At 43.8% G+C, this 15,495-nt stretch overlaps 1 protein-coding gene across 1 annotated transcript in view; it reads left to right on the top strand.

Annotated features, from left to right (window-relative positions):
- RCL1 (RNA terminal phosphate cyclase like 1) overlaps positions 1-15,495 on the top strand; it is a 50,998-nt gene that overhangs the window by 19,032 nt on the left and 16,471 nt on the right. Inside the window, exons 6-7 of the mRNA XM_075931636.1 lie at positions 485-610; positions 10,186-10,342. Of these exons, the coding sequence (XP_075787751.1) occupies positions 485-610; positions 10,186-10,342 (283 nt within the window). The remainder of the gene's footprint in view (positions 1-484; positions 611-10,185; positions 10,343-15,495) is intronic.

The raw sequence follows: 15,495 nt of genomic DNA, 5'->3' as shown, positions 1-15,495 counted from the left end.
CTCGAGGTCTTTTCCAGTTCTACATCTGTGTGACATGTAGCAATACTCCTTCCCCCTCCCCCCAAAAAAAATCACACTATTAGATGTATTTAAAAGAAAATCCTTGATAGGTTTATTGTAGGATAAACTGTTAGGCTCCTTTTTTTATGGTAAATTATCCTAAATGTATGTAAGGTAAGAGCCTAAATTTAAGCTCAATTTGTACTGCACAGCACACAAGTGTGTAATAGATAGGGTGGTGTTTGGCATAGGCTTCACTGTTGAAATTAGATAATGATGAAAAAATGTGTAGAAAGCAATAAGAATTCATGCAACTGTAGAAAAGTATATATTCAGGTTGAAAGATGGGCTGATGTCCATGAGTGGACATAGATTGCAAAACCAAATATCCAAAAGAATGTATTGAAATCTCTTTGTGTACTAGCTATCTTTCTAGTTTAAAGTACTTTCCTATCATAATAAATTCCTTGACTTCCTAACATAGGTATTCTGTCAGAGTGTCACCACAGATAGCAAACAGAATTGTGGATTCTGCAAGAAGCATCCTAAATAAGTTTATACCAGATATTTATATCTATACAGATCATATGAAGGGGACCAGTTCTGGAAAGTAAGTCTCAAGGATTCGAAGGAATCTTATTTAAAATCATACTAACTTTTTTTTAAAACTTTGGTAGCTTGGACCAATGTATGCTGTCAGGTTTGATGGTGCATTTAATCCTCAGGACCTGGTTATTGGTTTTGCCATTTAATTAATGAGTCTTTACAAGAAAAATGAAATACTCACTTGTGCATATCCTCAAAATATTGTGTCTAGATTTATGCAGTGTACTTCTTAAATATGCAACATAACATTATAATCCATCCACTAAAGGTAGCATTTCATCAAATGCTTTCTTCGGTGTTTAATTTGTTGTGTTAGTCTAACGTATAACTTGCAAAAAAAAAAAGCTCAGTGAGTGCAGTAGGTGCGGTGTGAAGGCTACAACTTGTATTAGCTTATAGTTTTCTTACTGGAAATGGTACTACCTGCTAGGGCTGTAAGCAACTAGTTGACTGTCCCATAAGCGTAAGTGTATCGAATAGTCGATAGTCACTTGACTAGTTGCTTCCCCCTTCTTGCTGCCTCTATCAGAGAGAGGCAGCAAGGGCCAGGGGAGCAGGATCTGGTGCTAGGGGGAGCTGACTTAAAAGCTGGTTCCCCCAGCACCATGTCCGGGGGGGCAGAGGTGTCCCTGCTGCTGCACCTCTCCCTTTTTAAATGTACAAAAGCCACAGGCCACTCTTGTATATTTCAAAGGGAGAGGCACAGCAGGATAGCAAGCGCCCCCTTATTAACTAATCAAGTACAGGCAGTCCCCGAGTTACGCGGATCCGACTTATGTCGGATCCGCACTTAGGAACAGGGCTTTCTCGCCCCGGAGCTCACAGGCAGCGGGACCGCCCAGAGCGCAGCAGTCCCGCCACCTCGACCTCCGGGGTGAGAAAAGCTGCTCCGGGTACCCCTGGTCTGCTGGGGACCATCTCCAGCAGACCAGGGACACCTGGAGCAAAGCCGGGGAGGCGGAGGGGTCCCGCGCCTCTGAGACTTTGCTCTGGCAAAGCCGGGGAGGCGCGGGACCCCTCCGCCTCCTCAGCTTTGCTCCGGGTGTCCCTGGTCTGCTGGGGACCGTCTCCAGCAGACCAGGGACACCGGGAGCAAAGCTGCTGCGGCTTTGCTCCCCATGTCCCTGGTCTGGTGGGGGGGGGGGGGGGGGGGGCACAGCTAGTGTGCCCCTCCCCCCAGCAGACCAGGCTTTTGTTGTGGACCCTGGGGTAGAGCAGCTGGGGTGCTGTCGGGTTGGTCCTGCAGGGACCTACCTGGCAGCCCAGCTGTTCTGTCCCAGGCTCAAGATTCAGCCGCTGTTGAAACTGATCAGTGGCTGATTCCAGGAAGCTGGGGGCAGAGCAATTCTGCCTCCAGCTTCCTGTAGTCAGCCCCTGGTCAGTTTCAGCAGCAGCGGCTGAATCTGGAGCCAGTTCCGACTTACATACAAATTCAACTTAAGAACAAACCTATAGTCCCTATCTTGTACGTAACCCGGGGACTGTCTGTAGTCGATGGAAATTCTATCGACTACTCAGTTCATGAATCAAAATTTAACATCCCTGGTACCTGCATGGTTAGACTAAGCAATTTAAATATGGCAGAACTCATTACTGACATATACGTGGTAATTTACATACGTATGCATGCACACACGATCACACATACATCCTTGATCTGAACAAAGACTTGCCCTGGTTAACATTATAAAATGAGCTTTTCTTACATTCAACACACTATTGACATCAAAAGCTAAGTATGGGACACTTTCAGCCTACTCAGTTAGCGTCATTAGCACCAGGACTGCAATTGACTGGTGCTTTATTTTTTTTCTTCCCTCTCCTTTATTTTTTTTCTTCCCTCTCCTTCCCTCTCCCCTTTTCTTTCTCCACTCGATCATCTCATCTGAAGTAGTGGGTTTTGCCCACAAAAGCTCATGGTACTATTTGTTTCTGTTAGTGTCTAAGGTGCCACAGGACTACTTGTTTTTAGCAGCATTCAAAGTCATTGTACTCTTACATTTTATTGATCTGTTCATTAGCAAAACATGAAAGTGAAGCAACATGGGTATATTGTAGTTCTGATATGGTATGTGGAGCTGTTTTGTTTTGACCACAGGGAAGGGGAAATGCTTTAACTGAAAACAGGCTGGTAATTGGACAAAGGAATAAAAGGGTATTGCGCATGCTTATTTGGCGACATGAATGATCATCTACAAAACTGTTTTTCTCCAAAAGATTCAAAAGACTGATGTGTTATAAACACTGTGAAGGACACTTGAACTTCTGTGTTAGTAGTGGTACGAGAGGGGTAGTAGTGGTACGAGAGCCATGTTAGTCTGTATCTGCAAAAACAATGAGGAGTCCAGTGGCTCCTTAAAGACTAGCAAATGTATTTGGGCATAAGCTTTTGTGGGCAAAAAGCCACTTCATCAGCTGCATCTGATGAAGTGGGTTCCAGCCCATGAAAGCTTATGCCCAAATAAATCTGTTAGTCTGTAAGGTGCCACTGGACTCCTTGGTGGGTGGGTGGGTGTGTGTGTGTCTGTCTGTCTGTAAGGTATTGATCATAAAAATTGTGCCGAGTTCTTGTATGCATGCCCATGAGTCCTGCTGTAGTCTAAGGGAGCCCTGTGCTTGCATTTAAGGACAGAACACAGCCCTTCATACTTGCCTCCAACTTACTTTCCCTTTTGTGATTTCATACAGAATTTCTATTGCAGATGCTTTGGGGCCTGGAGTCTTAACAAGTTGTGGATAGGAAGGGGAGCTAAGCAGATGTGGCATTGAGTTGGGACTTAAAAGAGGTAGTCTCTGTTTGCAGCTCAGCCACAAGACATCCTGTATGATGTCATTTAATCCAATCTGTGCCTAAGTTTCCCACTTGTAAAATGTCGGTAATACTTCTAGTTCATAAAGGTGTTGCAGATAGAATCCATAAATAGTTTTGAGGCCCTTAGTTATCGGTGTGATTAGGGCCATATAAGTGCCTATCTTACTGGGTGCATTTTGCCCCTTGTGTGGTGCCTTGTATATCTGCAAATGATTGTAAATGCAATACTTTGCATTGGATTTTCAGAGGTGTTGAATATCCACAATTCCAGTCATAGCCATTGGGAACTGCTGAAAAGTGAAGTCCTTTGTACTTACAGGGCCTTTGAGCCAGAACAACTCATACCTCTTTACATTAGAATAAAGATAAAAATTCCCAAGTATCTAGCAAGGGGCTTTTAATGAATTTAGGCTGCTTCTGAAAATGGAATTTAAAGTGCTACCCTGTAACTGGTTGTGTTTGCAAATCTAAAAATCTTCACAGAATAGGTGTTGGCTATAAGTTAAGCCAAGATTGTGAAGCTTTTTACTTCTGGGGCATGATTTTACTTGACAGCAAAGTGGTAAAAAGAAATGAACTCTGAGGTGAAAAGAAAGGCAGTGTGCAGCCAGGAAGATGACTGAGGCTGGATGGGGGCAGGTCCCCAACCAGTCTGGGGCTGCCCCAACTAGGAATGTTTATTATCGGTGAATTGAATAGTCGAGTAACCTCATGAATTCTTATCAGTTAGTTGACTATTCTATAGTCCCCGGGGGCGGGGGTGACAGCAGCGTGGATGCCAGGCAGGAGCTAGTCTGCGAGGGGAGCCAGTTTAAAAATCAGCTCCTCTTGCAGGATGGCAGCAGCCCATGTCTGGGGAAGGAGGTGTGTCTGAGCTCCCGGACGTGGTGTGAACAGGAACTGAGCTGAGCTGCCTGCCCGCCCAACACCTAATACACCTTAAATGCAGAGCCACAGCGGGGATACGTCCTGCACCCGGCCTGAGTCAGTACTGAGCCAGGCTGCTGGCCAGCCTGCTAAAAAAACTTTACTGGTTGGGAGGGAGGAAGGGAAATGTATGTAGTCTGTAGCATTAACCTATAAGCTTTTGCTTACCAGTTAATCGATTACTCTATTAACCCTTAGCCTCAACCCCAAGAGCCCCCCTCTAGGTACCATTTAGGTAGGGCAGAGAGGCTTAAGCTCACCTCCCCCTGAGATTCATAGAACCAGAACACTAGAACTAGAAGAAACTTTGAGAGGTCATCCAGTCTAGTCCCCTGCCCTGACGGCAAGACCAAGTACTGTCTAGATCATCTGTGATAGATGTCTGTCCACCTGCACTTAAATATCTCCAGTGATGGAGATTCCACAGCCTCCTTAGAAAATGTATTTCAGTGTTTAACCTCCCTGATAGTTAGGAAGTTTTTCCTAATGTCCAACTTAAACCTCCATTGCTGCTTGTTCTATCATCACTGGCTAAGGAAAATTATTTTTCTCTCTCCTCCTTGTAACAGCCTTTTAGGTACTTGAAAGCTGCTGTTAACCTCGCTCTCTCTTCTCTAGACTAAACAAACTCCGTTATTTCAATTTTCCCTCATAAGTCATGTTTTCTAGACCTCTAATCATTTTTGTTGCTCTTCTCTGGACCTTCTCCAATTTCCCCCATCCTTCTTGAAATGTGGTTCCCAAAACTGGATACAGTACTCCCGTTGAGGCCTAATCAGTGCAGAGTAGAGCTGTGAAGGGTTACGACTCATGTCTTGCTTACAACAGTCTTGTTAATGTATCCCAGAATATTTGCTTTTATTGCAACAGTGTCACTATGGTGACTCATTTAACTTGTGTTCCACTGCGACCCCTAGATTCCTTTTTGCCGCGTACTCCTTCCTAGGCAGTCATTTCCCATTTTGTATATGTGAAATTCATTCTTTCTTTTTATCCTGCTTACATAATGTGCCTGCATTCCTCTCCCTCCTGCCTGGGGAAGGGACGAGGCAGAGGAATGAGTGATTTACGCTGTATGCTTCCCCCTCACTCCATGAGTGAGGAAGAGGAACAGCAAGAGGCGTTCTGGTTCAAATCTCAGGGAGGCTTCAGCCCCTACTTCCCTGAGCCCCTCTTCACACACCCCAACCCTGATTCGTGCGCGCGCGCGCACACACACACACACACACACACACACCTACCTACCTCTCTCCTGAGCCCCCAGCACTCAAACCCATACTTGCATTTCTTACAGGTACTGTTGAATCACGTTCCCTGCCCTGAGCCATCTCTCTCTCCTCTCCCCCACAGTACCGTGAGAAAAAAATTACTTTAGTCTTCGAATGAATTGAGACAAACTCCTTTAGACTGGTCTGCATTGTAAAATACTTTGGCATGTGGCACCTGGATTGGAAGCCTTTATGGAGAAGGGTAAAGGACTTAATGGACCTGGAGACTGAATTCCCCTCCCATTCTTGCAATTGGTTCCTCAGTTTTGGCTGGAACACATTAGCAGGGTAGCATGTGGAAGCCTGCCCTTTCATTTCCAGTGTCGTTCCCCTCTTGTGGATAAATAGGATTAGTAATGACTAATCAATCTTGTGCACTATCCTGGATTTCAGCTTCCATGGTAAAAAGGATTTCAGAATCCCTTCCTCTATGCCAGCATCTTCAGGAAATGAATCACCTTATTTCCTTGCATAATCCCTAAAGCATCTCTAGGAAGGAGAGAAAAAAATCCTCTGAGTTGTATCCTCTGTTTCTGTGTCAGGGGTTTGCACGAGAAAGTTCATCAATACAGATGGTAGCTCATACCCAGTGCAACTATAGGAGGAATTAGATCTTCATTTGCATGAATAATATCCATTATCACCATGTGCAGGTTTTGCTAATTTATGAAAACCAGAGAGCATGTTTATTAACGGGACATTGTCGTGGCTGCTAACCACCAAGAAATGACTTTCTTTGGCCTTGTTCCCATCTTATTTTCCAGATGCTCCTTCTGTCTCTGTTCCAACTAAGAGGGCAAAAAAAAGGACATGTCTTAATATACTTTCTACATCACTGTACAAAACCAGGCAGTTAATGGGTGGGGTCACTACTGTTTTATAGTTCCTTGTGCTTTCTGCACATTGTTGAATCTCCCTTTTGGGTGGGTCTGGGTGATGCTTTTCTGGGTTAGTGCTGGGAGGGGAGCAGCCGTAGAAAGAAATGGACACAGATTTTCTGAATTTGACAGGGCTGAGGTGGGCGGAGAGAATTAGGATATCCCACTGCTCCTGCATAAGCCCTCTAACTAGCAGCAGCCAGAGGAAATATTGGTGCAGCGCTTCATTTGAAACTGTGTTCAACTGGCCAAAAGTGCATTGGTTTACCTCTGCATGGCCTGCTGGGGTATGCGCTGTGTGGGGTTGTGGGTGGGGAGAAAGCAGTACAAGTGCTGGGGTGGAAAGCTGCCATAGTGGCTTGGCTGCAGTGCATGGTAAAATGGGGCTGATTTTGCCGCTTTGCCCTTCAGGCCAGCAGAAGCTGGCAGTATCTCCTTGTGCTCTTTCTGGACCTGTCCTCTTGTGCTACGGCTGCCTGAATCCTTGGCCAATTCTTGAGGAAGCTGCACGTGGTGCCTTCTCAGCTGAGGTGGTGCAGGGTCTCTGACAGGAAGTAAATGGATGATTCGGTCAAAGAATCGGAGGAGAAGATGGATGGGGAAAAAAGGGGGGAGTGAGTGAGTAGCTCAGCTAAGAAGGTGAGGGAGATGTGTCAAAAATTCCAAGTGTAAAACTGAGGAAGTCGTGTGACCTGGGAGCAGGAGTAAAGGCAAGGTGGAAATGGGGTTAACTGTAGGAGGAATTTGATTTTTTCCTAATTCATATGTAATCTCTCCTTCCCTCACGCCCCAGACAGGCAATTAAAACTGAACTCACAGTCATACCAGAGAATCAATCAACTCCTCATTGTTCCTTTGCCAGTCAGTTTTTCCATGAGTAGAGATTGCCACTGAGAATTTGTGCCTGTCTGTGACAGAATTGTCTGCAACAACTAGGATTTAATGGTCTGCAGTTTACTCAAACTGAATTCAGAAAAAATTGAACTGTCACTCATTTGATTTGTCTGGTTTCCCTCCTTTAAGTGATCATTTACCTGTGTCCAAACTTTCCACCTGGAAGTTCTTCTTTTGAGACAACAGTTTAAAGCGAATCATATTCATGGGTATGGAGACGGGTTTTGATTTTTGTCTCAGATATATGAAAAGCTGTAGCACAAGTTCTTTTTTGTGTCTTTGTTCATGGGTTTTCTCTGTCTTATGACCAGTGAACTGGCAATTGTAGATTTGTAGCTTGAGTTCATCTTGCTTGTCATAAATGACCCATTAGAAACCGAGAACAAGGCAAGAGTTCTCATTCTAAAGCTCTTTAATGTGATACAGAAAGTTCTCTCCAAACTCTGAGCGGAGTAAAAGCTTTGAAAATGCTGATCAGTGGCAAAGAATGCTGTTTCATTTGTCACTCTGTGTGAGTTCATTTACTTTGGGATTCTTAGGAAGTTGCTATCAGTGATTTCGGGTGGCTGTGCATTCACCTACATCAACTTTTCCTGATTGGTGTTCTTCTATTCAAAGGCAAAAATACTTTGCGACCTTCTTCTTTTTATAGCAAATATATTAGTGACAGCAACTCTGTATAATGTATTTACTTGTGTGTTTCAAGTCACTGACAGAGGGGGCAGGAGTGTGTAAGGAGTGAGGGGATGAGATTCTTTGCTAGAAGTTGCAATACAATTTTCAGTACCTCCTCACCCTCCCCCATTCTTTCATAGCACCTCTCTATCCCTACCAGTTGAGAAACAATGCATTTTTTTGAGAGTTTATGATTACAATGGATATTTTTATCAGCATATGGGGGTGGTGTTGTAAATCATGCATATACTTCTGAGACAATAAATTCTTATTGTCCTGAGCCTTGGGAGTTCTGTGTAGTAAATAGGGGTGTAAAAATGAATACAAATATTTACTGCGTAACTGATAAGGATTTTATCAATTATACAGTTAACAGTGGGGCTGCCAACATTGCTAGGGCTTCTGGCCCAATGGGGCTGACAGCCCATGCGAAGTTTAATTGTTAATAGTAAGCAATAAGCCTCAGCTTACTGGTTAATCGGTTAAACGCTTACATCCCTTGTGGTAAAATTGTCCTGTGTGTCCTTTTTGTGAACAAACTACATACTTTGACTATCCTAAAGCCATCAAGAGTGCTTTCTTAAATTCATCTAAATCAGTGGGTTTTGCCCTCTAAATCTCATATTATTTATATATATATATTTTTGTTGGTCTGTAAGGTACCATAGGAGTGCTTGTTGTTTTTAAAGACTCACATGGCTACCCCCTTGAGACTTTTAGATCTTATCAGGTATTCAGGCGCTATAATAATCCTGAGTGGCACTAAAAGCATTGAAGAGGTAGACAGTATATTTGGCTGTTTAGTTTTTTTACTCTGTGTTCAGCTTGGAGGCATTCCTTGCCATTAGGTCAGTAGTAATGAATTTCGATGTAGACCATTCTGATGAGTAGTGGGGAGGGAGTCCAGCAACACTTTCCCTAGTTCACTGTTTCTCAGCCAGTGGTACGAGTATCCTTAGGGGTACTCAAGAGAAGTCTTGGGGGTACATCAACACAACTGAAATTTGGAGAAAACTGAATTTTCGTTTTTACAGCACTTGGTTCTTTTTGTACTTTTTACACCCAACAATTTCATTGCCCACCCAGCTATGATTAAGTTGTTTAAACATATGTGTTGCAATGGTGGAAAAAAAATGGTCCGAAAATTAGGTACTGGGGGTACTTTTAACTTTTTTTTTTTCTTTTCAACTTTATAAAAAAAGGTTGAGAAACACTGCCCTAGTTCACTTGTTGTAGGAAAACTTACACACTGAGGAGAGTTAATCTAACTTGATGTAATAGCAATTGTCAGGGTTTTTTTCTAAAGTTTAAAATGAGACAACTGTGTGAACAAAAGACAAAGGGTATTGTTTGGACTTCTCAGTAACCTAAGCTCAGATATCCTGTGGATTTCTGAGACAAGGTTTTCTATTTATTGGACCAACTTCAGTTGGTGAAAGGGACACACTTTCAAATCAAACAAAGCTCTTCTTCAGGTCTTCTGACTTTTCTGTGAGACAATGTCCACCTTTAAACACCTTCATTAATATGAGGTAACTTTGTGTATTGGCATTATTCTGGGCTTTGTAGTAAAGAAATTCTGCCATAAAACAGGAAGTGTGGAATTCTTCTGTACAAGTGAATCTCTGACTTGTTGTTGGCTTAAAGTGGAAAAAGTCAAGGAGAGCCAGTGAATAATACCGGATCAAAGTATTAATTACTTGCATCTTGTGTCATATTACGAGGTCTGATCTTGCCAAATCCTGAAGCAACTGTCCAAAGAGTTTGGCTCCTGGGCAAATGTTTGGTTTGTTTTTTTGATTGTAAATGAGGTGGAAAAGAAACACTTTTCAGTTACTCTAGATGCAGCTGTATTCAGGGAAGAAATTAAATGAACATATAAAAACTATTCATGTTAGGCTTGGGAATGGCAGAGAGAGAAAAGCTGTCAACTATTACACTGGTTGTTTTTTATTAATCCTGAAATGTAATTAGAGAAAGTGTTCAGTGCAGATCGAGTAGCCTCCTAGCAGAGAGCACTTTTAAAAGGGAGACCTATAGGAGAAGGTTAGAATCAACTCATTTCTTTCAACTTTTTTGTATATTCTAGTCAAAGATACCTTTCATTTCTGTCACTGTCTTTCAGGTCTCCAGGTTTTGGCCTGTCTCTTGTTGCAGAAACCACCAATGGCACTTTTCTGAGTGCTGAACTGGCATCTAATCCCCAGGGCCAGGGAACTGCAGTGCTCCCAGAAGAACTTGGCCTCAGCTGTGCAAAGCTGCTGCTTGAGGAGATTTACAGAGTAAGTAGCTAAAGTGTTCCCTTTCTTTTGCTGTCCTGTGGATGTAGCTGGAGGGAAAGGGGAGGAGTGTTTCATTCAAAGCATGTTTCTATGACGGCCTCCAATATCAGTAATAAACTGGGTTTTTTAAAACACAAACTGCGGGTTTTCGTTTCCTAGAATCATCATCTTAGTTAATATAGAAATTATATTAAACTAGGTTCAGGCAGGCATTTTCTCCCCCTGGGTCTATTGAGGCAGCTACCTGTGGTTATGTCAGTATACATAAATGTGGGACAATGAGCTGATTCAGGTAGCTGGGAACCAGACACAGAGCTGTCTGCTTTGAACACAGCCGAAGAAGTGACCAGTGACTGTCGCTGTCTCATCAGTATGGGAAGAATGTTGATGTGGGTCTTGCCCTTCTCACCCTGTGGTGGATGCCATTAAAAGTAAATGACTTGCCACAAGGCTATACCGTGAGATGTCCCATTCTTAGAATGTGCATCACCCTCAGTTATTTGGAGGGTGAAACTTTCTGACTGAAGAGCCCCAAGTGTTCTCTACCTCTGTCCAAGAACAAAAAGTTCATTGTCTCTCTTTCAAACCATGTCTGGCATATTTTTTAATTCCCTTTCAAGACCAGTGCAGTAGAGTCGGCAATAAAGTTCAGAGCTCTTCAGTTTGAAGAATTCTCTCCTTTTACTGACTGAAATGGATTTTTTTTCCCCTCGTGAAAAGGTTCAGAAGGTTTCCTTTAGCCCCTCCATCTTTAAGCATAACTGCACAATAATCCCAAGATCACATACCTGGGAATGACGTATTTTAGAATGCCAGAAATGGCAACCTAGGAACAATCAACATGTTCAACACTGTTAGGTATGGTTCATTAACCTTATGCTATGAAACCAATTAGCTTCTTATCTTATGTTCCACACATACTGTTTTTGTCTGTTACTGAAAACCGTGCAAGAGCTCACCCTATTACTCAACTCCTTTTCCATCTTTGTCATGAGCTTTTTCATTTGAAGAAATGTAATAACTCTTGTTTAATAAGAGAATGAAATTGATTCAGGGCATTGACCCTGCAGCAAAACAAAAACCCTGACTTTCAAAACAGAGATTAGAAGGGTTGTAATGTGCCTCTTAGCACAACTATTTGCTGCATTTGAAAATCCATCTGCATTTTGCTTTTAAAAAAATGAATTGGTTGCTTAGCAGTTGATTCAACTTGCTCAAAATAATCACAGTAATTAGGCCAAACGATGACACATGAGATACTGCCTTACTACACAAAATTGGAGTACTATCAGGAACAGCAGAAAGCTTCCCTAGACTGCTTTATGAGGGGGTGCATGTTTTTTTCCTTCCTGAGCTCAATCTCGCATTTGAATAAACCCTAGAAAGCACTTAAGCTACGTCTGGACTGGCATGATTTTCCACAAAAGCTTTTAACGGAAAAGTTTTTCCGTTAAAAGCATTTGTGGAAAAGAGCGTCTAGATTGGCACGGACTCTTTTCCACAAAAGCACTTTTTGCGGAAAAGCGTCCGTGCCAATCTAGACGCGGTTTTGCTCAAGAAAGCGCCGATCGCCATTTTTGCTATCGGGGCTTTTTTGCGCAAAACGGTTCTCAGCTGTCTACACTGACCCTCTTGCACAAAAGCATTTGCGCAAGAGGGCTTTTTCCCAAACGGGAGAGTCATTGTATTTGCGGAAGAACACTGACAATCTTACATTAGATTGTCAGTGTTCTTGCGCAAATTCAAAGCGGCCAGTGTAGACAGCTTTTGCGGGGAAAAACTTGCCAGTCTACACAGCGCCTTAGTGTGGCCCTGTTGCGACATAGCTATGTCAGACTGAAAGAGGGTTTCACAGCCTAATGCATGCCTTTCAGCTGGGGAAGCAGCAGCATCAGGGCTTGCAGCTTAGGCAATTGAAAAACAGTTCAGCATGTAAAACATGTTTATTGTAGCCTCTCTGCCAGGGGTGGGCAATAATTTTTGATAGGGCGACTCAAATTTAGAAAATGGTCGAGGGCCATACTCTTCCATTATATTAATGGGTCTGGGATGGAGGTTGGGTGCAGAAGGGAGCTTGGGAAAAGGGATTAGGGTGCAGGGAGGAAAGTGGTGTCTGGGATGGAGTTTGGGTGAAGGAGGCAGTTGTGACCTAGGGCAGAGGATTGGGGTGCAGAGTTTTGGAATGTGACGTAGGGCAGGAGGGCATGGGGTGCCAGATCTGGGAGGGGGTATGAGGGCAGAGGGTTGGGGAAGGGAGGGACTGGGGTGCCAGAGGCAGGCTCTGGCCAGGAAAATTACCAGCCAGCAGCCCAACCTGCTTGCCTGCCTGCAGAGCTAAATGCTTGCAGAGCTTAAAATGTTTCTTAGCCAGCCTGCCTTCCTGCTTTCTCTGCACCTGCACAGGCTGCAGGGCCATGTTCTCGTGTGAATACAGTATCTGTGCCGGAGGGGAGGGGCTGTGGTGCTTCATATGCTGTCTAGTATTCAAACAGGCTGCTCCCATTGGCCAGTTTCTCGTGCTGGGGGCAGGGGCAGCTCCTGAAGGTAGCCCTCCCCCTCTGCCCCTGGGATCACAGTTTTGAAAGAAACAGCCCAGCAGCCGCTTTATTGAGCAGCATGTGGGGAAAGCAGGGGAGCCTGCCTAGGGCTCCCTGCTGCATCTGCAGGCTGGATCCCTGCTGCTTAGTGGGCCGGATTTGGACCACGGGCCATATTCTGCCCAGGCCTGCTCTATGCAGTAATCTTATTAGAGATTGTCTGATTTGTGGTTCATATCAACAAAACAAGTGAAAGGAAGGAACAGAAGGGAGCCTCATGCGGCCCCATTTGGAACAGCTAGATCCCTTCATTAGTTCTGTGACCCTTCCCTGGTGTAATAAATGGCATTGTACTCCTGTCATCAGAAGTGGCTTGTGCTCTGTACAGCAGCATCTTGTTAGTTGTCAGGAGTATCTTGAGTATGAATTATTTTGACTGTCTGGGTCATAAGGGACAGATATTGTATCCTGCTCTGTCTTTTTTTTGTTTTTCTTTGAATTGTATTTTTCCACAGTACTTTAAAAAAAATCTGGTCCTTTGTTTCCATGCCCATGTTAAATCTCTCCTCAGCACCCCTATCACTTTGGTTGTATCTAGACTACATCCCTATTTCGACAGAGGGATGTAAATTAGACACATTGAAATTGCAAATGAACTGGGGATTTAAATATCCCACGCTTCATTTCAATAATGGCGCTCTTTCGAAAAAGCGCCATTTAGAAAGTAAACCCACGGTCTGTCTAGACGCGGTTCTTTCAAAAACCTCATTTTTTGAGGTTTACAGGATCTTTCAAAAAAGCCTGCCATTTTTGAAAGAACCATGTCTAGACCGTGGTTTTAATTTCGAAACGGTGCTTTTTCGAAAGAGTGCCACTACGTGATTATGCAAATGATGTGTGGGATATTTAAATCCCCACTTTGTTTACAATTTCGACGTGTCTAATTTACAGCCCTCTGTCGAAAGAGGGATGTAGTCTAGACACAGCCTTATTGTCTTTTCCCCCTACAGTCTCATCCACTTCAGTGTTCTGGGTCTTCACCTTACCCCTTGTGGTGCATCAGAAATGAGCTTCCTTGTCCCTATTTCTGTGAGGTATCTTGTACGTGCTAGAGAGCTCAGGATGCTAACAGACGGCTGGGGAGGAATACTTGATTTTTCACACTTACCTAGTAATGTGCAGTTTTTGGTAGCATATAACACAATGCTGGCTAACCGCTGAGAATCATGCAGGGCACATAGAAGATTGGACTTCACTCATAGGAGAAGTTGTCTGCTTACCTGCCCACTCCACTGTATCAGGTCTCAGAACTCTCAAGTACAGTACTAACTAGCTCACACGTTCATGCGAACAGCTTAGATGCAAAAGTGAGCAAGGGATGTGAAAATGTAACCATGTACACGATTAACGATGAGACTCTGCTCGTTGGTTAATGTTCATGGTTATACACAGGCTCCCAGTACATGCGGGGAGCCAGCTTAAAAGCCAGCTGTCCATGCGTGCTGGCTCCTGGGGAGCTGACTGCTGCCCCTGATACAGAAGCAGCGGGGGCGAAGGGGGGCAGGGCAGGCAAAGAGCTGGTATGCATGGGGAGCCAGCTGCCACCCTGCATGTAACTGCTGAAATGTTCAGTGATTACATGGTTATTTAATTACACACATTTTAACATCCCTAGAGCACACAGTCTCTTCCCAAACAGAATTGCTTGTGAGCCAGGCAATCACTGGCATACCAGGCACTGTTAAAACTGAGTGTGAAAACTGGGTAATTGCCTGCAACATACTGATCTAGATGTGCATGTTTTTGAATGCAGGTGAGGCCACTTGTATTAGAAAGCTTTGTTAGTGAGGGAGAAACAGAGTGGGGGGAGGTTCATTTCACAGCCTGCCGCTCTATGCCTCCAGTAGCAACTGCCTACAGCAACGGCCATTCCCAGCACTTCATTTACAAAAGCTGAATTGCAAACTCACTCTTCTGTTTAAATTCTTAAAACCCACTCTGAGCCGGCTGTTCCATGTAAACACCCCACAATCCTTCAGCTGGCAGAAATTGGATTTCTGATTGTTTCCTCCCAAAGTTCCCTTATTTCCACATGGCTTTCCAGCAGCAGTGACTATTTTTACTATTGCTTTTGTAATCAAAAGCAATAGAACCAACTAGTGATTTGTAAATTTAAAATTATATATAGTACAGGCACTAGGAAAACTGCTTTGTTAATCATTACTCCCCTTTTTTTTTATTTTATTTATATTTTTAATTTTATTTTTAATTTTAATTGATGTTGTTGGCTAAGCACCTAAGAAGGTACCAAGTACCTTGCAAAATAAGGGGAAATGGGGCTGAAAGAGGCAACTTGCTAAGGCAGAGGAGGAAGGTAGCAAGCTTCTCAGAGCAGATCAGATGTCTGTGACTACGTTTAGACTGCAAGCTTCTTTCATAATAAGCTTTTCAGTGGGTGAGTGCTCTTCTTCACACCCACCACCCCTGGCCTGTGTATGTGAAAAAGAGCACTCACCCGCTGATCCCTCCCCGGCTTCGGAGGATGCCTGGGAGACATTGGGGCCCTGGGGTACCAGCTCCGTTATGGTGATGATCATGCTGGCCATCTCTTCCTCT

This window comes from Pelodiscus sinensis, chromosome 6, assembly GCF_049634645.1.
Source record: "Pelodiscus sinensis isolate JC-2024 chromosome 6, ASM4963464v1, whole genome shotgun sequence".
In the NCBI taxonomy this organism is placed as follows: Eukaryota; Metazoa; Chordata; order Testudines; family Trionychidae; genus Pelodiscus; species Pelodiscus sinensis.
Note: the sequence above shows the minus strand (reverse complement) of the source record. Positions and strands in the feature narration are given on the sequence as shown.